The 27,500-nt window shown below is 37.1% G+C and overlaps 1 protein-coding gene across 1 annotated transcript in view; it reads right to left on the reverse strand.

Moving 5' to 3' along the window:
* LOC136851029 (neprilysin-like) overlaps window positions 1-27,500 on the reverse strand; it is a 52,224-nt gene that overhangs the window by 19,873 nt on the left and 4,851 nt on the right. The window contains exons 3-15 of the mRNA XM_067125002.1: window positions 18,940-19,173; window positions 18,260-18,384; window positions 17,612-17,689; window positions 16,862-17,023; window positions 16,014-16,097; window positions 14,969-15,171; window positions 13,008-13,208; window positions 8,676-8,774; window positions 7,983-8,124; window positions 7,245-7,338; window positions 6,245-6,271; window positions 2,954-2,966; window positions 2,211-2,354 (exon numbers count right to left, since the gene is read on the reverse strand). Of these exons, the coding sequence (XP_066981103.1) occupies window positions 2,211-2,354; window positions 2,954-2,966; window positions 6,245-6,271; window positions 7,245-7,338; window positions 7,983-8,124; window positions 8,676-8,774; window positions 13,008-13,208; window positions 14,969-15,171; window positions 16,014-16,097; window positions 16,862-17,023; window positions 17,612-17,689; window positions 18,260-18,384; window positions 18,940-19,173 (1,606 nt within the window). The remainder of the gene's footprint in view (window positions 1-2,210; window positions 2,355-2,953; window positions 2,967-6,244; window positions 6,272-7,244; window positions 7,339-7,982; window positions 8,125-8,675; window positions 8,775-13,007; window positions 13,209-14,968; window positions 15,172-16,013; window positions 16,098-16,861; window positions 17,024-17,611; window positions 17,690-18,259; window positions 18,385-18,939; window positions 19,174-27,500) is intronic.

Genomic DNA, 27,500 nt, shown 5'->3' on the forward strand with positions numbered 1-27,500 from the left:
ATTATTATATTATTATTATTATTATTATTATTGTACTCTGTTTAAGAATACAATAATAATAGATAGAGTAGAATCAAAAGCTACCTATTTCATTTTAGTTTGACATCCATTATTATTATTATTATTATTATTATTATTAATTATTATTATTATTATTATTGTTATTATTATTATTATTATTTTCAAGTTCAAAAAAAAAAATTTGATATGAAATTCTGGCAGAGTTGATACCTCTCTACACATACACGGCGCCACATGCCATTGACACAATGTCAGGTCTACATTACAAGGAGTTACAAGGATTATTGTCTCAAAGACTTATTAGTCCATCCGGGAGACATCAACGTAATCTCTCAGGGAGTAGGTTTTACTGTTTCATTCACAAAGTGTTTTAAATTTTGTTTAGCCCTTTTAAACTCTTCCCGCTGTTGGTGACAACTTCTTGGTGGCAGTTTATTCCATGTCACACATCTTGTATGTGATTCCCACAATGAGATGTGTTGTATCTCTCTTCAGTTCTAGTTTCCTCCACTATTTCTTGTATGGTTTTCATTTTAACTGAAGAGGTCTGTCTACTGGGTTATGCCTTTCAGTAATTTTGAATGTTTCTGTGGATAGTCCTCGTAATCGTCGTGTTTCTAAGCCACATGTTTCAGACTCTCTAGTCGTCTTTGGTCCGATTTTGCCTGGTGGATGGAATTAAGTGGCTCTTGATTATACCGACGGACTTCTAATCTGTTTATGCCCTTCCTTAGTGTTGCGACCAAAACTGTACTGCATATTCAAGATAAAAATCAAATCTACGACTGTAGAGCTGCACTACAGGACTTGTTTCTGTATTTGAATCTCTTTATGTATCCACTAGTTTCTGCCTTCTTTCACATTTATGCATTGTGTTTGCGGATTTTTAAGTCCTTATTGATAATGACTCAAGGTCCTCTTCTTGTTCTACACTATGTATGTCATTCTCCAAGAATAGCATTGGCATGAGGTTTTTTGTTCCTATTTGTAACACTTTACACTTATCCATGTTAAAAGTCATTTCGCCATCTTTTTGACCACTCTTCTATTTTCCTTAGATCATTTCTTAAATTTTTCCCTGTATCTGGGTCTGCTGCATTACACCTAGTTTGGTGTCATCTGCAAATTTGGCTATCCTGCTAGTTAAGCCTACATCAATATCATTAATGTAAATAAAAAAAAAGAGAGGGCCAAGGACAGATACTGAGGAACTCCGTTTATCACATCTACCCATTCTGATTCTTCATGTTTATTACGACTGTTTTCTCCTAGTTAGCCATCTTCAATCCAGTCTGTTGTTTCTCCTGCAGTTCCTAAAGCTCTAACTTTTATCATTAGTTTCTGTGTGGAACTCTGTTAAAGGCCCTTTTGGAAATCTGAGTAGAGCCGCCTCTGTTGCTCTACTACTGTCGTAAATACTAAGCATGTTATGAAAAGACTCAAGAGGTTTGATAGGCAGGATCTGTTTTGTCTGAAGATGTGTTGACTGTTTAACAACATGTTGTTTCTATCAATGTGATCCACAATTTTGATCTGCAATTATGGACTCAAAAATCTTACAATGGATTGGTCTATAATTTCCTGGCTCTTCTCTTGGACCTTTTTTGTAAACTGGGGCACATTACCTAGTTTCCATCCTTTTGGTGCCTTTCGATGTTCCGCAGTTTTTCTGTAGAGTTTATATAGGTGAAGGCGCTACTGATGTTCTTCATAAGATACCTACTCAGTTGCTCAAAGGGTTTTCGTTAAGAAACTGGAACAGTTGCCTAAACAGTGTCACATAGGATACGTTCTAGAATTATGCATGCTCAGTATTACAAATGATGTTCTTCATATACACTAGATCTTTCCTAGATAGTGACCCCAAGGGTTTTAACCCGTATCTATCCACCTTTGCGGCGTGTTTGAGTACAAGCCCTTTAGGGATGTCCGTAAAAGCGTAAACACAAGACTGTAAATATCATAAAGATAATGACCTAAAGAAATATTAGCCTCAGATAGCGACCCCGAACTTTGCTGGGGTCACTATCTCGGAAAGATCAACACCTATTCAGTTGCTCAAAGGCTTTCGTTAAAATGTCACACACAAGGAAACAATATCCTACAGGCTATTCTTTAGAGTAACTCCGGGCACGTACTTCAGAACTATTCTCACAACACGCCACGGAAAACGAATCCCACTTCCTTACCCCATTCATGTGTTCGTTCATGGCATCGTCTTCCAACAAGTAGTCCGGATAACCGACGAAATGAACCATCTCGTCCAACTTCCGGATGGCCTTCTCCGTCGTCTCGTTGGACATCCACGTCGCCGACCTCAGCATGTTCTGAAGGCGTCACCGCTACATGCTCTACAAACTTGTTGGCCTGGGGAGACAAGAGTATTCGGTGAACAAATTGGCCCTAAGGAGACAGAGTATTCAGTGAACGACTAGGCCTGAAACAGTATTCAGTGAACGACTAGGGCTTAGAGAGACAGGGTATCCAATGAACGAGACTTAGTCTAAGGGACAGAGTATTCAGTGAATACGTAGCATACCCTTACACACAAATACATAACATATACACATACCCTATAAGCATTGCTGTTTGACATAAACAGTGAACTGGGTACTTCGCGTTTATTCGACTGTGGTGGGTCCAAGCTACATAGGCCTGCGGTAGAGCTAGAAACTTTATCCCAAAAGATTTGATGAGAACCGGAAGATTAGCATAACGCCTCTTAAAAGGAATACGGCAAATGTATACACACACACACACACACACATATATATATATATATATATATATATATATATATATATATATATATATATATATATATATATATATGAAGGTATACTTTACATCTCCGGTCACATTCTCGATGGAGTGTTTCTTGAAGAACATTTGTCCAACGGCCATCGGCAGAAGAATCCGGACGCTAAATGACGCAATCATACCATCTTAATAAACAGATAGATATTGCATTTCAATAACTTGGTTTAGCTAAAATAACAATAGATTAACAATAATAGACTTATTTTTGCATGTTTTTCGTGACCTAAACCAGATTGTATTTCACGTTTAAAAATATTTTGAATAAAAGAAACGTCTTTTGAGATAGTGACTTTGATAATGAGCGAGAAATAGTTGATGAACATTTTGAGATAGTTTGAAACACAGCGGGAATAGCAGTTTATAGAAATTTGATAGCTGGTGACTGAAAGGTCTATATTCAAACTGAAGTTGTTGAAGAGTAATTCCAAATGGCAGAGTTTGAACCATGATAAAGTTTCTCTATTTTTCTAATGGTTCCCTTTTTCTGTAGAAGAAAACTCATGTAATAAATGTCCTATACTCCATAATAAATGCCCTGTATTCATTAATAAATGTCCTATAATCATTAATAAATGTCTTATATTCAATAGTAAATTTCCTATTTTCATTAAGAATGACTTGTATTCATTAAAAAATGTCCTATATTCATTAATGAATGTCGTATGCTCATTTCATGAAAGGAAGGGTATAGAGACATTCGAGAAAGCTTTGCTTTTATTAATATAGATATAAAAAAACGTATAAAGGCACAGGAAATGTAAAATATTACCAGCATGTTTACGTAATTGTATATTCAAAGTTCTCGAATGCTTCTATACTCTCCCTCTCTTTCATGAAACGAATAAAGTGCAACTGCAGTATTACGTGATCTTTCCTCTGCAGACAAAAGAAGCATTAGGAAAATAGAGAAGCTTTTCATACATTAAACTCTGTGGAAACAGCCATAATTCTTAATGACACATGGTTACGAGAATTGTCTCCTTCCTTAATACAATTCGAAAGTTGATAGTTCTGAAATCTCTCATGATATAATCATGATGGAATAGCCAAAGATAACTGATAATTAACCTGCAGTAGTTGAAAATGGAGCTGGATTACTTGAAGATGAATTCGAAGAAGTCTGACTGACCCTGGATACTTGAAAATTAACCAGAAACAGTTGATAATTAATGAAAAATAGTTCACAGCTGAAATATCTGGCAATTAAGCTAAAATATTTCATCACAGCTAAACTGCCACATAATCAATTCAAGCAATACAAAAATATGTTTATCCAGAGTTCAAATTCAATTACCACGTATCTTGCGTCGCCTAATCGTGTGTGTTTGTTTTTTTTTTTTATGAAATTCGCTTTCATCATCAAATCATCTTCCATAAAAAGTGTAATTCTTCATAGGTTTCTGGAGGGTGTGTGTGTAATATGTAACGATGTAACCTACCGTAAGTTAACCTAAACCAATGCAACCTGATAAAATTTTAGTACCCTTACTTACCCAGGGGCTTCACCTCAAACCTCTTCCAACAGGCGAGACACTGTTGAGACGATCCCCAGCTATATATATGAGTGCATATATAATATATACACATGTATGTATATATACTGTATATACATACATACACACACACACACACACACACATATATATATATATATATATATATATATATATATATATATATATACATATAATTGACAGGACCTCATTGAAACTGGATGATATCTAGCGGAGGTATTTATTCAATAATAAAAAGTTACTTGACAATGAGGGCTGTAGCCCTGGAAAGCTTGTAACCTTTATTGAATAAATATCTCCGCTGGATACCATCCGGTTTCAATGAGGTCCTGTCAGTAATTGCATTAATGCACAGATAATTGTATAAGTGATCAAGTTTATATATATATATATATATATATATATATATATACAGTATATATATATATATATATATATATATATATATATATATATATATATATATATATATATATATATATATATATATATATATATATATATATATATATATATATATATATATATATATATATATACACATATTATTGTCAAGTTTCTGTGTAATGATTGAGACAAAGCATCTTACAGAACACACAAGTGAAAATGAAGCGAAAGGTTTGTGTTGATAATGAATTTGGAAGAAAACAAAAATACATGTACCAACAAGAACCAAAATCCCATGCAAACACACAAACATGCAGGAACACAAACCTAAACAAAAACACATATTAAACAAACTTGATTCGTGAGTCTACCTGCTGGATGTTCTAATATAAATACAATTCATTTTAACGATATGAAATACTCCATCTTCTTCTTAATTCCCTTTGCCTGTCACAGTTTCCTTGTTGTATGAAAGTTTACGCTACCAAAAAAAAAAAAAAAAAATATGCGTGACCAATATCTAACTGAAATTTCATTTCTAACTGAAATTTCATTTCCTACAGTTACCGTCTTCTGTTTGAGTTAGAAAAAATGATACTGGTTTGTTCTTGCTGAATGTTTTTGCGGTGAAAACTGCGGCGGTTTCCAATTAATGAGTTTGGTTGCGGTAAAAAAAACCTAAGTGGTCTCCGTTTTCTGTTAATTGGATGCGGTGACAACGACATGGTTTCCGTTTTCTGTTAATTGAGATACAGTGGAGACTACAAGGTTCCGTTTTCTGTTTAAATGCAATGTAAAATTCCCCAATTTTCCCCCATCAACTTGCGTGCGGCAAAGACGTTATTTTTTTCTGTTTTTTTATTCTTGTTGACTTCGCTCTATGAAACGATGGTAGCAGAAAGGAAGAATATATTTCTACCTAAGATTTTCTTCGTTTTTCACTCGAAAAAAAAAACAGAACTTCCGAAGAATCTTGGCGAAATTAAATATAAAACTTGATAGGAATCAACTGATTTACATTCCGTATAGTGCAGCACAGTAGTGAGAAATCCTAGGGTAGTATAGGAACTGGAGCATCACACACAAACATTCAAAATAAAGATAAGAAACAATACAACGAGCAATAAGCGCACGCAGGTCCCCAAGGCAGGATGAAGATGAAGCTTCGTCGTCAATGAAAAAAAACCTCTAGTCGCAATAAATTTGTTAGATAATAAACTTACCTATTATTATCATTATTATCATCTTTATATTAAAGAGGAAGCATTCTTATGGGACAAACTCAAAGCCGACAAAATTACACAGCAAGCCTTTACAGAAAAGTAAAAATATTATAAACCAAAAAATTCCAGTTATGATGGAAATATCAACAAATTCATCTTCATTTTGCCTTCGAGTACGTGTCAGAACAACACAAGAACGTAAGAAAAATGAGAATCATTCGTGTGGTTTCACTTCTGTGAGCTCACAAACACGTACAAACACACAAACACGCAACTTACGGCCGTAAGGAGGTGCGACCAAATTCCCTAGAATTACAGAGGAATTTCTTTACATAACCTTAAAATGAAAGATGTTATTTAAATGAAGTATAGCGGAGTTAATTATAATGAGCGATCATCATGCACGTATTGCAGAATATACTTGTGTATACGTATGTACACACACATCTTTGTTAAGTGTATATATTATATATATATATATATGTATATATATATATATATATATATATATATATATATATATATATAATGATATATAATGATATTATTATTATTATTCCTCATGACGTTTTGTCTGATTTTTAGAAGCATTCTGCATTTGAAAGTAACTTATTTTAGCGTGGAGAAACCTAAGTTGAGTTCTAAGGAATAGGCTACATTACAGCATTTCTACATTAACATTTAATTTGCACAATAAGTATACAACAAGGAAGCAATGCTGGTTATTTTACTCAAGCTTCAGTGGCAAGACTGTAAAGGCACAAACAAGGAAGATTATTATTATTATTATTATTCAGAAGATGAACCCTATTCATATGGAACAAGCCCACAGGGGCCATGGATTTGAAATTCAAGCATCCAAAGAATACGGCGTTCATTAGGAAGAAGAAGACACCCCCTTCTTATACCTATAATGAACAGTGAATGAAATTACAGTAAAGAATGACCTTGCTTTACTTGCATTTTGAAATATATTGCTTCTAAATTATATAGTTTAAAAATTATATTTTGGTCTGGTTGAATGGATAGAATGGAATAGAATAGAGAAAAGAATTTAGACCAAAGGCCAAGTGCTGGGACCTATGAGGTCATTCAGCGCTGGAAAGGAAATTGATAGTAAAAATGTCTGAACGGTGTAAGAGGAGGGAAAACTCGCAGTTGCACTATGATTCAACTGGAAGTAATGCCTACAGTGCACCGCATGAGCAGGGCAGGTGCGCTGACGGCACTACTAACGTACGGGATTGTATGGATAACAAAAAAAAAAAAAAAAACTCACCAAAGAGGGCTTTCATAACTCCTGTAAATATCCCGCAGAGTCGCTGAGGTTTCATCCGCCATAGAATAAACCACCTGGTACATCAGGTAGTTGGCTGCAAATGAATGCGTAGTTATAAGAAAAGATACGCATGCACGTGGGTAATTAACTCTCTCTCTCTCTCTACATATCTATGTCTCAATCTGTCTGTCTACTACCTTGCTATTTTTGTCATATATACGAGTATATATACATATATATATATACAGTATATATATATGTATATATATATATAATATATATATATATATATATATACAGTATATATATATATATATATAATATATAATATACATATATATGTATATATAATATATATAATATAATATACATATATATATATATATTTATATAATATATATATCATATATACTGTATACATACATATATATATATATATATATATATATATATATATATATATATATATATGTATATATATATATATATATATATATATATATATATATATATATATATATACATATATATATATATATATATATATATATATATATATATATATATATACTGTATATATAATATCTGATAACTGCCTAATACCCTAACCAGGATTCGAGTTCATTTTGTTGTCAGGGTTATTTAAATTCACAGAACGCTGTTTAATGACGCCCAAAACAAAAAACACATTCAACAGTATGCCTATTACATCTGATAAGAAGTTGGGGATTAGCGTACCAATCGTCCTGGTTGTCGTCTTGCTCAGAAGAGTCGTGAGGTTCCCGAAGTACCAGGGGTCATGGACTATGATGACGTCATCATTGGTGACCGTGATGTTAGTGTCGTTGAACAGACGCTTGAAATAGAGCAGCCAGTCGATCTGTGATAAAAAAAAAAAAAATGAAAAATACACCAATTTCAGCACGACAACATAAGCTTGGGGAGTAAATTAGCATCGTGGGATTTGGGAATATTACTTTCAGGAGCAAATTTACTTTGAATCATTAAGACAACATAAGTGAATAACCACTGTTTATTATCAACGTCAAGCCATGAGTGGACTTTAAAAGCGAGTATGACACTTCCTTCTACCAAAATTTGACTTACTTGTTTTTTTAAGAGCGTTGCTGTTATAAGTTACGGAATTTTGATTCAGTTAAGCCAGTGCACTCTTAAGAAAGATGTTGCAGACTTCTTTAACAACAATGTGTGGTGGAAATGGCAATCAAAAGACCTTCGCTAGCACAGGCCAGAAGAAACAAGAAATAGGAGTGGGGGTACTGTAAGAAGGAATGGGTTTGGCGCAAGAAAATAAATACTGCCTCTCGGAGAGTAAAAGGTTAGTCAGAAAAAAAAAAAAAACAAAAGAGGGAAGAGAATTTGAAAGTTTGGCAGTAAAGGAGAAGTTAGTTCATTCTAAGACAGACCCACCTTGAACGATGAATTGGGGTGATTTGTCAGTTTGCTCAGCTCTTCCACAGTCATAGGGTTGTAATCGACCCACGGATCCTCTTTAGTTTCTTCGCTTATCTGAAAATAATAATAATAATAATAATAATAATAATAATAATAATAATAATAATAATAATAATAATAATAATAATAATGCTGGGTGCTAACTCAAGAAAGGAGGCAACAGAATTAACCATCACATGTTCATGGGCGACATCAAGCTGTATGGTAAGAGCATCAAGTAATTAGATACCCTAATCCAGACAGTAAGGACTAACTGTATCTGGAGACATCAGGATGGAGTCTGGAATAGGAAAATGCGCCTTGGTCAACATACAAAAAGGCAAAGTAACGAGGGCTGAAGGGATAATGGTACCAGACGGGAATAGCATCAAACACATAGATGAGACAGGATACAAATGCCTGGGAATAATAGAAGGAGAGGATATAAAACACCAAGAGATGAAGGACACGATCAGGAAAGAATATATGCAGAGACTTAAGGCGAGACTCAGGGCAAAACTCAACGCCGGGAACATGACAAAAGCCATAAACACATGGGCAGTACCAGTAATCAGATACAGCGCAGGAGTAGCGGCATGGACGAAGGCTGAACTCCGCAGCAAAGACCAGAAAACTAGAAAACGCATGACACACAAAGCACTACACCCAAGAGCAAATACAGACAGACTATAACATAACACGAAAGGAAGAGGGGGGGGGGGGCTACTAAGCATAGAGGACTGCGTCAACATCGAGAGCGGAGCACTGGGGCAATATCTGAAAATGGCACAACAAACCAATGCACGGACAATACATGAGACAGACAAAAGAACTGGCCAGCGATGAAACATGGCAATGGCTACGGAGGGGAGAACTCAAGAAGGAAACAGAAGGAATGCTAACAGCGGCACAAGATCAAGCCCTAAGAACCAGATATGTCCAAAGAACAATAGATGGAAATAACATCTCACCCATATGCAGGAAGTGCAATATGAAAGAGGAGACCATAAACCACAGAGCAAGCGAATGTCCATGCTGCACAGAACCAGTACCAAAAAGAGGCATGATTCAGTAGAAAAGCCCTCCACTGGAGCCTGTGCAAGAAACACCAGCTAACAGTAAAAGTGGTACAACCCAGCCTGAGCACCGGCTTTGCAGTAATAAATGGTACGAACACCAACCTGAGGGAGTGATAGAAAACGATCAGGCAAAGATCCTCTGGGACTATGGTATCAGAACAAATAGGGTGATAGGTACCAATAGATCAGACGTGACATTTTTTGACAAAATCAAGAAGAAAGTATCACTCATTGATGTCGCAATACCATGGGACACCAGAGTAGATGAGAAAGAGAGAGAAAAAATTGATTGATAAGTGTCAAGACCTGAAAATGGAAATAAGAAGGATATGGAATCTGCCTGTGGAAATTGTACCCAAAATCATAGGAACACTAGGCACGATCCCAAGATCCCTGAGAAGGAATCTGGAAAAACAAGTTGCCGAAATAGCTCCAGGACTCATGCAGAAAAGTGTGCTACTAGAAACAGCGCACATAGTGAGAAAAGTGATGGACTCCTAAGGAGGTAGGATGCAACCCGGAACCCCCACACTATAAAAACCACCCGGTCGAATAGGATGACTGTGTAATGATCTCGCCTCTCGAATCTACAGGTTCTTTAAAAAAAACAAGCAATTGGGCTGTAATGAACCAAACAAAGGAGGGAGGCAGAACAAATACAGAAAAGGTGACCTTAAAATTAATTTATTTACAAAGCTATATACATAATATACAGTGAGTCAAGGTTAAGTTTAAAATAAACAATTAAATGGACATTATTACAAGTGAATTAAACTCTTAACAGCAGCAGCAACAATCAAATTACTTTAAAACAAATAAACATCCTGAGTAACCATTAACAGTACAAGCGTCACGTAAGGAGTCTACAAAAATAATTCAAAACATTAAATCTAAGCAGCAACTCCAAATAAATTACATGAATAACACCACTAAATGAGGAAAACGTAAACACACAAAAATAGAATGGGGTCAGTAAAAATATGCATGTAAAAATTATACATGAGCAAAAATAATGAACCATTCAAAAAATATAAACAATACCCAGGCAGCAAGAACTAATTACATAAACTGGCAGCTCAAAGGAACACTGCAGGACAACTCCGACAGAGTCGAAACGACAACCATCTCGTCCTCAAGCACCAGTGCTGACGTCATCCTCCATACCGAAACGACCGACAGAACCGACACGGTAACCATCTCGTCCTCAAAGAAACGTACTGACGTCCTCCTCTAATTACGACGACCAAGGCCGACAACCATCTCGTCCTCAAATACTCTCGCTGGTCTGCTGCCGGGACCTGACTCTCAGGTACGGATACCTGCCGCCGCTGCCTGGACCATTGGCTCGTTGCTGCTACGAACCTGACTTGTTGCTGCTACGAACCTGACTGGTTGCTGTTACGAACATGACTGACGAAGTCTGACGCCATCCAACGACGTCAGCTCCCCAGAAAGAAAAACAAACAAAAACAAAGGAGGCAACAACCCACTAAGGGAACAATCGACAAACGATTTTTCCTAACACTGTGATAGACCAAAAGAAAATAATAATAATAATAATAATAATAATATGCGGCGTTTTCTTTTAGTTTTAACTGGCTCTTAAGGGTAAGCGAGACCAAGGCCAGAGATATCACGATTTCTTCTAGGTGAGTGGTTCTTAACCTTCTTATTGCTACGCCTCCTCTAAGAGTTGGTCCTTCCCTCCAGGGCCCACTTGCATTTGTGAGTAAAATTCCCTCCCGGATTTAAAGGACAATAAAGAAAAAAGAGAAAGAGAAGGGGTGTTTTTATTCTTTTGGGAATGAATTAGTGAGATATTTGACACTGCTTCTTTGCTACTAGATCTTGAATGCGTGGTTGAATGTTAAGAGAATAATGAATATAGTTAAAGAATTTAATTTTTTTCTAGGGCTCGCCCCCCCCCTGGAAACTGCTGACGCTCCCCTAGGGGGTGCGTCCCTCAGGTTAAGAACCACTGTTCTAGGTCTCCATAAAAATGCTGAAGAAGAGAAGATAAAGAGAAGAGTTTTTCTCTAGCATAAATAAGGCTATCATTTATGCTGTCTTTGCTGTTGAGTATTCCTGTATTTCAAAATATCTATCATTTATGCTGTCTTTACCGTTAAGTATCACTGTATTTCAAAACGCACTGTAGTAGATAATTTCTGTTCTAAAACTTGCAATGAGTTTCTCACCTTTCCAGTTTCAGCGTCTGTGTTACCTCTGGAAAACACACATTCCTTCTGACACCCACAGACTTCTTATCCCGACCAGTTCCACAACGAAATTGAATACCTCCTCTTACACAGAGCTATCATTATCATTCCCGGAATAGGATTCCACGTTGCTTCTGGCACAAAGAGGTTTTGCCTTGGTCGGTTCCAGAATAAAACTCCTTTTTACCTCGGGTAATACAGAATCTTACCTTGGCCAGTTTCCTAGTGAAAATCCACGTTGCTCTTGGCAGACAGAGGAATCTTAACTCTCTTTCTGTCCACCTAAATTAATTTTCTTGTAATCATCAAACCTGTATTTGATAATTTTAAGGGTATTCTCGTCGTATTATCCAGTTTACTGTAATTTATCTATATTTTACACATTCCTACACAAAACATCAGCATAATGGAAAAATGTAAGACTCGTAAAATGCAGGAAATGGCTGATATGGATGTATGTTAGACACAAAAGAACATTTTGTGTGTTTGAAACATGAGTGGATGCGTGTGCATTCGAAATAAAAAAAAAAAAAAAAAAAAGAGATCCTTGATAACCAGGAGAGAGTTTCTGGATTACACAAGTGGCGTTTGACAGTACTTCTGGAACACAGATCTAACTTCTGCTTCAGAAATAAAGCCTGCATTTCTTCGGGCATACAAACTCACACTTAACAACAAATCTTACCTGGTCATTTCTAAAGTGAAGATGTGTGCTACCCTGGCCAGTTCCACAGTGAATATCAATAGTGCTTCCGACACAGACAGAGATCTTGGTTTGACCAGTCCCAAAGAGTAGGCTCACATTACTTCAAGCCAATTTAATAGTGAAAAACCACATTGCTGCTGGCAGTTTAACTGGCTAGTCTGAGTATAAGTAAACATTGCTTCTGACACAGACGGTTCTTACCTGGGCCACTCTCTAAGTTAGGGCCTACATCTATTTAGTAATATACAAAGTTCTTACTTTATCCAGTTCCACATCCCTTCAAAAAAAATTCCAAGGTTCTTACCTTGGCCAGTTCAACAGTGAAATCCCACATTGCATCAGTGTCCAACAAGGCTTGCTGTAAGACATACTCAGCATCTACCACTTTCTTCGCACCTAACATCGCCTCCACTGTTTTCAGGATGAAAGCAATGTGGTTTGCTTTCTGTGATACTGTAGCATTAATCAGAGTTCCGGATGGTATCGGCAGAAGACCTTGCATCAGCTAAATAAGAAGTATAACCAATAGATAAGAAATGATCATCTGAAAAATGGAATATTTGTCAGAGAATTGCGTCTTTCTTGGAGGATTGTACCCATTTCGTTTCTTGAATAGGAATTTTGAGATGTATAAGGGCCACTTAACTTCACGATACAAAATGGATTATATCCATTCTATATAGTGAATAGGAATTTTGAGATGTATAAGGGCCACTTAACTTCACGATACAAAATGGATTATATCCATTCTATATAGTGAATAGGAATTTTGAGATGTATAAGGGCCACTTAACTTCACGATACAAAATGGATTATATCCATTCTATATAGTGAATAGGAATTTTGAGATATATAAGGGCCACTTAACTTCACGATATAAAATGGGTTACATCCATTTTACAGCGTGAACAAGAATTTTGAGATGTATAAGGGCCTCTTAGCTTTACGATATACAGTGGATTATATCCATTTTATATCGTGAATAGGAATTTTGAGATGTATAAGGGCCACTTAACTTCACGATATAAAATGGGTTACATCCATTTTACAGCGTGAACAAGAATTTTGAGATGTATAAGGGCCACTTAACTTCACGATTCAAAATGGATTATATCCATTTTATATCGTGAATAGGAATTTTGAGATGTATAAGGGCCACTTAACTTCACGTTATAAAATGGGTTACATCCATTTTACAGCGTGAACAAGAATTTTGAGATGTATAAGGGCCGCCAACTTCACGATTCAAAATGGATTATATCCATTTTATATCGTGAACAGGAATTTTGAGATGTATAAGGGCCACTTAACTTCACGACATAAAATGGATTCTATCCATTTTACATCGTGAACAGCAATTTTGAGATGTATAAGGGCCACTTAACTTCTAGATATAAAATGGATTCTATCCATTTTACATCGTGAACAGCGATTTTGAGATGTATAAGGGCCACTTAACTTCACGATATAAAATGGATTATATCCATTTTATATCGTGAACAGGAATTTTGAGATGTATAAGGGCCACTTAGCTTCAAGAACAATGCTCTTACTCCTAACACATTCTGATGTGTTAGAGCAAGGAAATATAGAGCAAAATTTAATCAGTTTTCTCTGATATGATTCTTTAAATATACTGAATGATAAAAAATCAAAAAAGAAAAAATTATCGATCATTAAAAAACAGTAAAATTAGTAAAAATGAACGTTACGAGAAGCTTTAGGACAACATGCTGTTTCTGTCAATGCAAGCCTATCTTTCAAATTAATTTCGAAAAATAAAGCCGCCCTTTTTCTGTCGTGATACCCGCTTGGTGGCCACTTCCCATCTATTCTCTGTCATGTTTTGCAGTTCTCTCCTGTTCCTTATTCCCATCCTATCGACCTCCCTACTTCCTTATTCCCATCCTTTCAATACTCCCTCCTTCATTTCCTTGTTTCGGAGATATGGGCATTTGAAAAAAGGGCAGACATCTGACTGTATAGCATGGCGCGTCAGACAGGGATGAACATGAGTCACAAAGAGAGTTCTTGAATGCCCGTTGGAGACAAGTGAGGGTTTGCTTGCGCATTCGACGCGAAAAGAGATCATGGATATCCATTAAAAAAGTTTCTAGATGTGCATTTATATACAAAAAAACTTTCAGGATACGCATTCTAAACAAAAGAAAGACGGGCTGCTTGCGAGGAGCAATCAAGAACCCGTGCTGGTACAGGGCCAGATTCCTCTAACAATAAAGAAAGTCTGGATATGCCATCACTTACGTTGATGGCATTGTAGGAGTTGTTGGTGAGTTCCGGAGAGATGGTGAGGGCGACGATGGACTGCCCTCCGGCTTGGCGCATCCAGGCCAGAGCCTCTTCCAGGCGGAACTTCTCCGGTCGCCATGTTGGTTCTATCATTGGAAGACCACCCATCTCGTCCAGGAGATAAAGGAGAGGGCTCAAACCCACGGCGCTCCACTGATCTGTTAAAGGGGTGGAGTTATTATTATTATTATTATTATTATTATTATTATTATTATTATTATTACTCAGAAGATAAATCCTATTCATACGGTACAAACCCACAGGGACCACTGACTTGAAATTTAAACTTCCAAAGAATGTGGTGTTCATTAGGAAGAAGTAAGAGGAGGTAAAGGGAAATACATTAAAAGAGATATTACTTATTTAAAAAAAAAATAAATCAACTATAACAGTCAGAATTGTTTTCTCTTTAAGCTTATGGCTGCGTTTTTGGAATTCTTTTATATCTGAAAACGGGTTACCTGATTTTCTTTAAACAAATGTTAATTGCTGGTCATGGTTAAGTAGGTAGTTTTTGAGCAAAACTGCGTAACCTACTCACGAACAAATTACAGTGTGTCAAAAATAAAAAAGATTGCTTTCGAGCAATAAGTACCTTGATTAGTTATGTTCGATGAAAACGGGTAATAATTTCTACATGCACAAGATTATTATCGCTGTATTCGAGAAGATTTCTAGCATGCGTATAAGCTCCTCAAAGCTTTATAGAGTCGTGTGACGTAAGATATACCTTAGATGCAGAGCTGGTACTTACTGTCACTGAATTAATTTTACGTCATCAGGGTAGCACTATCATTTGCTTAATTATTGTCCACAGGGACTCACTGCTATTTGCTTGATTACTGCATTCAGGTACTTAGTATCTTTCAGTTAATTACTGTCTTCAGGTACTCACTGCTATTTGCTTAATCACTGCATTCAGGCACTTAATATCCTCCAGTAAATTACTGTCTTCAGGTACTCACCGTCATTTGCTTGATTACTGCATTCAGCTACTTACTGTCATCAATGCAGGCCTTGTACACCTTACGGGCTGCCATCACGGGGAGAGACTCTTCTTCCATGGGCGGTTCCTCCATAATACCTGCAAATGATGTTGATAGATTGGTGAATTCAAGTAAATGCACACACACACACATATATATATATATATATATATATATATATATATATATATATATATATATATATATATATATTATATATATTATATATATATGTACACACACACACACATATATATATATATACATATATATATATATATATATATATATATATATATATCTGCAGCATTTCTTTGAAATCTGTAGACTTTCGGGAATGGAGGGGACCAGAAGTGCTAAGAAGTGCAAAGTGCGAGAATGACGAGTTTGATCACTGTTGTTAGTGAGCCAGTTTATTCTTTGGGCAGTTAGACCAATCACCAATCACAGACAATTTGATATAAGAGAAAGTAGGCCTTATGCCGGGGCCAATATTTTATATATATATATATATATATATATATATATATATATATATATATATATATATATATATATATATATATATAATAGTTCCTCATTGGATATAATAGTGGGTTCCGTTCTCCTTCTAGCACTCTGCGCCGCGAGTTCGAATCTCCGACCGGCCAATGAAGAATAAGAGAATTTATTTCTGTTGATAGAAATTCATTTCTCGCTATAATGTGGTTCGGATTCCACAATAAGCTGTAGGTCCCGTTGCTAGGTAACCAATTGGTTCTTAGCCACGTAAAATAAATCTAATCCTTCGGGCCAGCCCTAGGAGAGCTGTTAATCAGCTCAGTGGTCTGGTTAAACTAAGGTATACTTATAAAGAGCTTACTCTTGAGTTCGTAAAGCGTAGTTTCGTCGAGGAGGTCCAGAATGGACCACTTGTGCATCGATTCGGGGACCGGGTGGGTGGAGTACCATCCTCCGCAGGCGAAGTGCACGAAGTTGTCACAGGGCTCGACAGTTTCGTCCAGGGACTCCAAGATCACACCGGCTTTCAGGAAGAAGAAGAAGCATAGGAGGATGAGGAGGAGGTAACATTTTAGCTTAGTTTATTTATTTATCTGTTTCTTAATAGTTATTAATGTCACACTTATAACTGATGATTGCCTCGCCTTGCAGTGGCCATAATCACATCATATTTTCTTGTGAATATTGCTAATAGTTTCATTTATTTATTTATCCGTTTATTCATAGTTATTATTGGCACTGTTATAACTGATGTGTTTTTACGAGCATTGCTTTGTCGTGGCCATAATCATATCATATTTTATTATGATTATTATAAAAATTATGGCAACACTGCTTAAGAAATAACGTGGGTATTCAAAGGAAAAGTTATTTGACCTATCTGGACTTAGTCTTCTTATATTAAGAGTAAACAATTGTGGATGTTAATTCCCATATTGTCAATTATAATGATTTAATAGAATAATGTTTACTTATTTCCATTTTACTCTTTCTACTATTAGTATCTTTATCATTACAGTACAGATGGTGATCGTCCCTACCTATACTATCATGATAGATACTATAATATTAATAATTATTAATATTAATGAAACCTGGGGCTCCCACTAACCTGCCCTGACGCAGTCTCTGGTCTGACAAGTTCCTGAATCATTCATGTACAGACCTCCTGAAACGATATTGCTATAGCCTGCAAAGGACATCTTATCTGTAGTCATTATCTTAGTTATTATTTCAGCATGTCAAAAGCGCCCATGTAAACTTTATTGTAGATGATGAGTCAATATATAAATAAATGATAAGATAGTGTATAAGTACATAATAAAATGATATATAAGCAAATGATAAAATGATATGTTAGTAAATGATAAAACAATATATAAGGAAATAATAAAATACAGTAGCTAGGTAGACAGACAAAAGGGAAATAAATATATAAATATGAATACTAAATTACAAAAGGCCAAGTAATCATTAAATGGATTAAAATTCCAAAAAAATATAAAAGCACAAAAATGGAAGAAAGAAATAAACTAGTCTAAAGTCGCGCAGTGAAATCCATGATTTGTTTGCCATTGAGAAACAAGAAAATTTAAAATTAACTTCCATTACACAGAGTAACTAAGTTTCGCTCACCAGGCGAAAAAGCAATGGCTGATATTGGCATCTGTGCAATACAAATTAGTGATTTCACGATCTGTGTCAGGGAAAAGCAGATATACTTTACTTTCCATATAGCCTATAGAAAAAATGTGGTTACCTCTTCCTTCCAGAACAATCATACCAGCTGCCAGAGCAATGATGATGATTAGTAGTATGGAACCTCCCATAAGTAGTATCTTTTCACAGCCGGTCCGAGTTCTGCAGGTGACTGGAGAGGTTCCCCTGTTAGGCGAGGAAGTAGTATTATTGTAAAATTGTAAGCGATAACGAAACTAGGGCAGTTAACTCAAGCTAAGTCGTAAGCCACGACCACATCTGAGGTAGTTAAGTTGCCAAATGTTTCCCTTCAGGGGCTACTAGAGTCGCAGTGGAAGCTTGTTTAAAATTTGTGATGCAATGTCATCTTGGGTTTGCTTGTTCTTAGTTGAAAATGTTGGCATGACAACAAGACCATTATACATTCACCTGATAGTTCGTGTGTTTACACAAGGAACTGACAGTTGGTGTTATGATTTATTGATAAATTTACTCTTGGAAATAGTAGCTACCAGAATCAAAAGATGAAAAAATGAAGAAGATAGAAAACTGTGTTGTACCTTTATATCTGGAGTGGACTTATAAACACAACTTAATCCTTTGTGAATAGGTAAAATGTAGTTTTGGATCTTTCAGTTGACGGCTTGTGCAGTGGATTCGGATAACCAAGAAAAAGAAGTAAGAGAGAATCTCAAGAAAAAATTTTCAGAGACTGAACTAGTGAAATTTGACTTAACTTACTTTTGCTGGTCATTCTGAGAGATGAACGAATCCGCGTTGACGGATCCTTCGACCGAAACTTTGTGATTCCGTCCATTTCCGTCATACATCGGGATATTGTTGTTCAGATGCCCAGGGATGCGGTTTCTGTCCTGGGATTGCCTCGCCTGGTTTGCTAGAAATTCCGAGTTGATTTCTTCAACTGCCGCTGGACCTAAGTATCCACCACCCTCGGTTCGCAAATGGGACAATGGCCTGATAAGAGAAGTGGGTATATTTGTAGGGGGATGTACCAATAGATAAAGCTGTGAGGGAAAGCCTGACAGGTAAAGATTACATCTCTGTTGACTGAAACAATTACGATACCTGTCTACTGGCTGAAAAAATGAAATAATTAAGAACATTCTGTTTGATATCGCAGAAAATACTATTTGGAATATTTGCCCGTCACCTTCAGGCCCGGCAAGGGTAATGTCGTGTATTTGTCAGTCTCTGCCCTCTGTCACATACAAAAGCCGAGCAATTCTCTTTATTTATATATACATATGTATAGTATTCCATACGTTAATTTTATAGGTAGACCCAGCTTAATTAAAGCTCCTCGAAAACATTTATTTCGCTATTTCATCTTGAAAAACTCAACATATCAAATGAAAATGTTGTCACCTACAAAAAAATCTTCAAGAATTTAATTAAGATGATAATGTATGAAGAGGTCTCTTCAAGAGTCTGATACAGAGTTTACCAGCTAAGGAAGAATACTGCTAGACTTGACGAAGATGTCACCAGCTTAAGTGGGATCCTCCAGAAACTAATGAGAACGTTACCAGCTGAAGTGTAATCCTCCAGAAACTAATGAGAACGTTACCAGCTGAAGTGGGATCCTCCAGAAACTAATGAGAACGTTACCAGCTGAAGTGTGATCCTCCAGAAACTAATGAGAACATTACCAGCTGAAGTGGGATCCTCCAGAAACTAATGAGAACTTTATCAGCTAAAGTGTAATCCTCCAGAAACTAATGAGAACGTTACCAGCTGAAGTGTAATCCTTCAGAAACTAATGATAACGTTAGCAGCTGAAGTGGGATCCTCCAGATACTAATGACAACGTTACCAGCTTGAAGTGGGATCTTCCAGAAACTAATGACAATGTTACCAGCTCAAGTGGAATCCTCCAGAAACTAATGACAACGTTACCAGCTGAAGTGGAATCCTCCAGAAACTAATGAGAACGTTACCAGCTGAAGTGAGATCCTCCAGAAACTAATGATAACGTTACGAGCTGGTGCAATCCTCAGGATAAAAAGTATATCTTAGTTTAACCAGACCACTGAGCTGATTAACAGCTCTCCTAGGGCTGGCCCGAAGGATTAGATTTACTTTTAAGTGGCTAAGAATCAATTGGTTACCTAGCAACGGGACCTACAGCTTATTGTGGAATCCGAACCACATTATAGCGAGAAATGAATTTCTATCACCAGAAACAAATTCCTCTTGTTCTTCACTGGCCGGTCGGAGGTTCGAAATCGCGACCAACAGAGTGGCAGCTGAGAACGGAACCTACTCACCCAGCGAGGAACTAATCCTCAAAAAACTAATGATAATGTTACCAGCTGAAGTGTAACCCTCCAGAAACTAATGACAAGGTTACCAGTTTGAAGTGGGATCCTCCAGAAACTAATGAGAACGTTACCAGCTGAAGTGGGATCCTCCAGAAACTAATGACAACGTTACCAGTTTGAAGTGGGATCCTCCAGAAACTAATGAGAATGTTACCAGCTGAAGTGTAATCCTCCAGAAACTAATGATAACGTTACCAGCTGAAGTGTAATCCTCCAGAAACTAATGATAACGTTACCAGCTGAAGTGTAATCCTCCAGAAACTAATGATAACGTTACCAGCTTGAAGTGGGATCCTACAGAAACTAATGACAACGTTACCAGCTGAAGCGTAATCCTCCAGGAACTAATAAGAACGTTACCAGCTGAAGTGGGATCCTCCAGAAACTAATGACAACGTTACCAGCTTGAAAAGGGATCCTCCAGAAACTAAGGACAACGTTACCAGCTGAAGTGTAATCCTCCATGAACTAATGAGAACGTTACCAGCTGAAGTGGAATCCTCCAGAAACTAATGACAACGTTACCAGCTGAAGTGGGATCCTCCAGAAACTAATGAGAACGTTACCAGCTGAAGTGGGATCCTCCAGAAACTAATGAGAACATTACTAGCTGAAGTGGGATCCTCCAGAAACTAATGATAACGTTACCAGCTGAAGTGGAATACTCCAGAAACTAATGATAATGTTACCAGCTGAAGTGGAATCCTACAGAAACTAATGACAATGTTACCAGCTGAAGTAGGATCCTCCAGAAACTAATGACAACGTTACCAGCTGAAGTGGAATACTCCAGAAACTAATGAGAACATTACCAGCTAAATTGTAATCCTCCAGAAACTAATGACAATGTTACCAGCTGAAGTGGAATCCTCCAGAAACTAATGAGAACATTACCAGCTGAAGTGGAATACTCCAGAAACTAATGATAACGTTACCAGCTGAAGTGGAATCCTACAGAAACTAATGACAACATTACCAGCTGTAGTGGGATCCTCCAGAAACTAATGACAATGTTACCAGCTGAAGTAGGATCTTCCAGAAACTAATGACAACGTTACCAGCTGAAGTGGATCGTTTAGAAAATAATGAGAACATTACCAGCTGAAGTGAGATCTGCCAGAAACTGATGACAACGTTACTGAGTGGGATCAGCAACATGAAGTGGGATCTCCAGAAACCCAGCTGATGACAATGTTACTAGCCAAATATGTGGGATCCTTTTAGAAACCTCCAATGACAACGTTACCAGCTGAAGTGTAATCCTCCAGAAACTAACGCCAGCTGAGTGGGAATCCTCCCGAGAACGTTACCAGCTGAAGTGTAATCCTCCAGAAACTAATGAGAACGTTACCAGCTGAAGTGGGATACTCCAGAAACTAATGAGAACGTTACCAGCTAAAGTGGGGTCCTTTAGAAACTAATGACAATGTTACCAGCTGAGGTGGAATCCTCCAGAAACTAATGATAACGTTACCAGCTGAAGTGTAATCCTCCAGAAACTAACGAGAACGTTACCAGCTGAAGTGGAATCCTCCAGAAGCTACTGAGAACGTTACCAGATGAAGAGGGATCCTCCAGAAACTAATGAGAACGTTACCAGCTGAAGTGGGGTCCTCCCGAAACTAATGACAACGTTACCTGCTGAAGTGGGATCCTCCAGAAACTAATGAGAACGTTACCAGCTAAAGTGGGGTCCTTTGAAACTAATGAAATGTTAAGCTGAGAACGCTACCAGCTGAAGTGGGATCCACCAGAAACTGAAACCACCAGCTCGACAACGTTACTGAGTTGACCAGATGAGATCCTCCAGAAACTACCGAGAACGTTACCAGCTGAAGTGGATCCTCAGAACAATGACAACTTTACCAGCTGAAGTGGATCCTCCAGAAAAATGAGAACGTTACCAGCTGAAGTGTACTCCTCCAGAAACTAATGAGAATCATTACCAACTGAAGCGAGATCCAGTTGAAGTGAGATCACCAGAAACTAAATGAGAACGTTACCAGCTGAAGTGGGATCCTCCAGAAACAAATGAAAACGTTACCAGCTGAAGTGGAATCCTCCAGAAAGTAATGAGAACGTTACCAGCTGACTCCTCCAGTGGGAACCTCCAGAATGTAATGAGAAAGTTACCAGCTGGTGGGATCCTCGAAACTAATGAAACTGAAGTGACAACGTTACCTGAGTGAACTGAAGTGGAATACCAGCAGAAACCTAACGAAAACGTTACCCTCCAGCTGAAGTGGGATCCTCCAGAAACTAATGAGAACGTTACCAGCTGAAGTGGAGTTCTCCAAAAACTAATGGGAACGTTACCAGCTGAAGTGGGATCCTCCAGAAACTAATGAGAACGTTACCAGCTGAAGTGAGATCCGCCAGAAACTAATGAGAACGTTACCAACTGAAATGGGATCCTCCAGAAACTGATGAGAACGTTACCAGCTGAAGTGGAATCCTCCAGAAACTAATGAGAACGTTACCAGCTGAAGAGTAATCCTCCAGAAACTAATGAGAACGTTACCAGCTGAAGTGAGATCCGCCAGAAACTAATGAGAACGTTACCAGCTGAAGCGGGATCATCCAGAAACTGGCAAGAACGTTACCAGCTGGTAGGATCCTCCAGAAACTAATGAGAACGTTACCAGCTGAAGTGGGATCCTCCAGAAACTAATGAGAACGTTACCAGCTGAAGTGGAATCCTCCAGAAACTAATGACAACGTTACCAGCTGAAGTGGGATCCGCCAGAAACTAATGAGAACGTTACCAGCTAAAGTGAGATCCGCCAGAAACTAATGAGAACGTTACCAGCTGAAGTGGGATCCTCCAGAAACTAATGAGAACGTTACTGAGCTGAGTAAATCCTCCAGAAACTAATGAGAACGTTACCAGCTGAAGTGGAATCCTCCAGAAACTAGCCTGACAACGTTACCAGCTGATGGAATCCTCCAGAAACTAATGAGAACGTTACCAGCTGAAGTGAGATCCGCCAGAAACTAATGAGAACGTTACCAGCTGAAGTGAGATCCTCCAGAAAGTAATGAGAACGTTACCAGCTGAAGTGGGATCCTCTAGAAAGTAATGAGAACGTTACCAGCTGAAGTGGGATCCTCCAGAAACTAATGAGAACGTTACCAGCTGAAGTGGAATCCTCCAGAAACTAATGACAACGTTACCAGCTGAAGTGGGATCCTCCAGAAACTAATGAGAATGTTACCAACTGAAGTGAGATCCGCCAGAAACTAATGAGAACGTTACGAGCTAAAGTGGGATCCTCCAGAAAGTAATGAGAACGTTACCAGCTGAAGTGGGATCCTCCAGAAACTAATGAGAACGTTACCAGCTGAAGTGGGATCCTCCAGAAAGTAATGAGAACGTTACCAGCTGAAGTGAGATCCGCCAGAAACTAATGAGAACGTTACGAGCTGAAGTGGGATCCTCCAGAAACTAATGAGAACGTTACCAGCTGAAGTGGAATCCTCCAGAAAGTAATGAGAACGTTACCAGCTGAAGTGGGATCCTCCAGAAAGTAATGAGAACGTTACCAGCTGAAGTGGGATCCTCCAGAAAGTAATGAGAACGTTACCAGCTGAAGTGGGATCCTCCAGAAAGTAATGAGAACGTTACCAGCGGCAAAAGAATTTTTTGGAATAAAAAGGCACCATAAAATGATGCTGAAGTTTTCTGTGCTGTGGAAATATTTGTTTAATCATTATTATTATTATGTCATCCAAAAAGCGAAAATTCAACCTTTGAAGACGTGTATGCTAGCTCTCATATGTGAGAAGTGTATTATTATTATTATTATTATTATTATTATTATTATTATTATTATTATTATTATTATTATTATCATTATCATTATTATTATTATTCTCAGGCTGAGAAGGAGAATCGAGGCAGGTTCTCAAAAATCTCGTTCATATAATATATATATATATATATATATATATATATATATATATATATATATATATATATATATATATATATATATATATATATATATATATATATATATATACATATTTATATATATATATATATATATATATATATTTCTAATATATATATTACATATATATACCCTACACCATTATTATGGATTTCTTCACGATTTTTGTGACTCATGCAATTATGAGACTTATGTATTATTGTTATTACTACTAACCACCAACATTGACGTTAACAGCTTCAAGACATTATGAGAAACTCAACTGTAAATACTGTAGTATAATGACCTTAAGGCTATCTGAAGATTGTCAAAATAACACTGTCTTTCGTAAGTTATTACCAGTAAGGACAAAAAACGTGTAATAAGAGAAAGATCTAATATATCACCACTCTCAGTCAGTTGCACAGTTGGGTGTTGCGTCCTTGAACATGAAAAGCTTTTCAAAAGGAATAAATGCGTTATGTAAACGACCACAATGAAACATCATTACTTGCTTATATTATTTATGGAATAAGAATAAAGACTTCTGATAGCTCAGTACTGCTGATGTAGCTGAAAGAGCACTGGAATGTCCTCCAGAAATTCCACTTTTCATCACCAATCCAGCAACCGTCATAAGAAGTTAGGAGTCACTTCTGTTCATTAACTAGACAGACGAGACATTTCATCGATTTTCGGTCATCAGCAAATACGACATTTGGTGACGAGACAAATGTATGTGGCTGTTAGTTAGCGTCCCTCAAGAGAGTCGAGAAATACCTGCTTATAAACACCGCGGGGATTCGTCGATATTTCTCAAGGTCGATGTACTTCCCGCGCTGAAAGCCTGAATTATTCAGGGTTATCGTGTGCCGCGATATTTCCTAACACGACAGTTCTATTCTCACGGAGTAAATAGATTAAATATTCTGGACATGAGTTATATTACCCATCACATTTACACCCTCGTGACTCAGCCTTAGCCAAACCTCAAGGTAGGTTAATGGTAGAAAGGGTCTGTTTGTTGACAAACAAGTAAACCAACCTCTCCCAGTATCCTATGTCACCTCGCAGTTCCTATATAATTTCTCTGACTGATAGTCTTCAGGCTGAAAAAACCACATCGAATGAAAAAGAAACAAATTTACACTTAAATTCGCACCTTGTAACACTTAGCAGTCCAGACCTTCGTCAACCATAAATGATAGACAGAAAATTTTTATCACTTGTTTACTGTAACTAATTTGTTTCAAAATTTCTCGACATCCAGTGGCCCATGCACTTATCACTTGCCTCTGTCTAACGACTTCCGAACAAGAAATAATAAGTTAAATTTTACAAGTGTAACCAATTTAACGAATGTAGAACCTGATGTAATTACTGATTTGTGTAGGTAAATCCATGACGTACTGGGAATATATCAGTGGTGTTCACCTACTGACTGTATATATGTTATTTTATTGTGGACAAAATATAAAATAAAGGCAAAACTATGTTTTTAATAAATTTATGTTACTTAATATATTGTATATTTTGTCAACTCGCAACATCATCAGACTCTTTTTTTAATATTGTTAACATCTTTCTTCGATTCTGGAAGACAATGCTTCGGCTTTTATGGTCATTCGGTTCTCGCAGATTCTTCTACTGCTGTTTGCTTTTTAATTTGATTCTGGATGACCTTTTTTCATCTGACAACATCTCCAATCGATTCTGGGTGATTATTATTCACTGGTAACGTTGTCTGCAACAGGATTCCTGAAGATTCTTTATCAGCTGTTAACATGATAATTAGATTCTTGAATATCCTCTTCAACCTGTTACTCCTTCTTTGTTAAAACCTGGGAGATTCTTCATCTCCAGTCGATTGTGGGTAAGTATCATTCACTGGTAACGTTGTCTGTATTTGGATTCTTGAAGATTCTTTATCAGGTGTTAACTTGAAAATTAAATTCTTGATTATCCTCTTAAACCTGAAACTTCTTTATAAAATTCTGGGAGATTCTTCTTCAGCTAGCAGCGTCGTCTTCAGATACAGAAGAGAGGGAGGTAACCAGGAAAGACCAGGAAACTCATGATAATTACATGGGAGCAAGGAATCGGATGTAAATATAACGCCTCAATGAGGCTACGGTCTCCAAGGTTAGATTCTGCTGTAACGGTTACAGCGAATCTTTACAAAAATCTTTACGGGGTTCCATGGATTATGAAACCTACCGGGTAGGCCTCCATTTCCTAGATTAGGTTAAGCATTATTTTCAGGATGCCCTCATAGCAATCATTGTTGATTTAGTCTGTCTGTCTCCATGTTTTGCTCCTCTTCTTATTCGGAACTACTGTACAGACGAACGGAATAGAATGGTTTTCTTTTAACCCAGCAAAGAACCAATACGGGAGAAAAATAAAAAGAATTCTAGAAGAGAACGTAATGGAACATATCAATTCGCTAATATGAAAGACCTTTGTTTTTTTCTTAATTTTTCTCTTCTTCAGGAATTTCACAATTCCCGTTTTTTTTTTTTTGCCAGCAACACATTCATTACCCAGCAGTAGAGTTACTAGCAACGATCTTCCTAATGATTCCAAAGACGAGACACTTAGAATTTGAGGAGGATTCTTGGCGCTGTGAAGCAATCAGCACCTAAGAATTATGGGTTAAAAAAAATTGACTGCAACTGAATCAGTAAAATTACCCTTACAATTATTCTTCACTCGGTAAGTAGTCGGGCATTTTAGCAGTTTACTAGAAAGAGAAAAAATTTTATGGTAAGACTTGTCCAAATGTTAAAAACGTTTTGTGCATTCCTGTAATGTATGAATATCACGCACAGCTAGAAATGATATATAGTCATTGTTATAGCACTTATATCTGCAGTTATTATTCGTGTCAATGTCATCAGTAGGGGAGAATTTTTACAGTTCCAGATTGCACAATGATTAGCAACACATTCGCAAGTTTTATAAGTGTACATTAAAGCAAATAATAGTTGTCAGACCCTTAGACAAAATATCCACGAGCCTTGAAAAC

Source organism: Macrobrachium rosenbergii, chromosome 23, assembly GCF_040412425.1.
Source record: "Macrobrachium rosenbergii isolate ZJJX-2024 chromosome 23, ASM4041242v1, whole genome shotgun sequence".
Lineage (NCBI taxonomy): Eukaryota > Metazoa > Arthropoda > Malacostraca > Decapoda > Palaemonidae > Macrobrachium > Macrobrachium rosenbergii.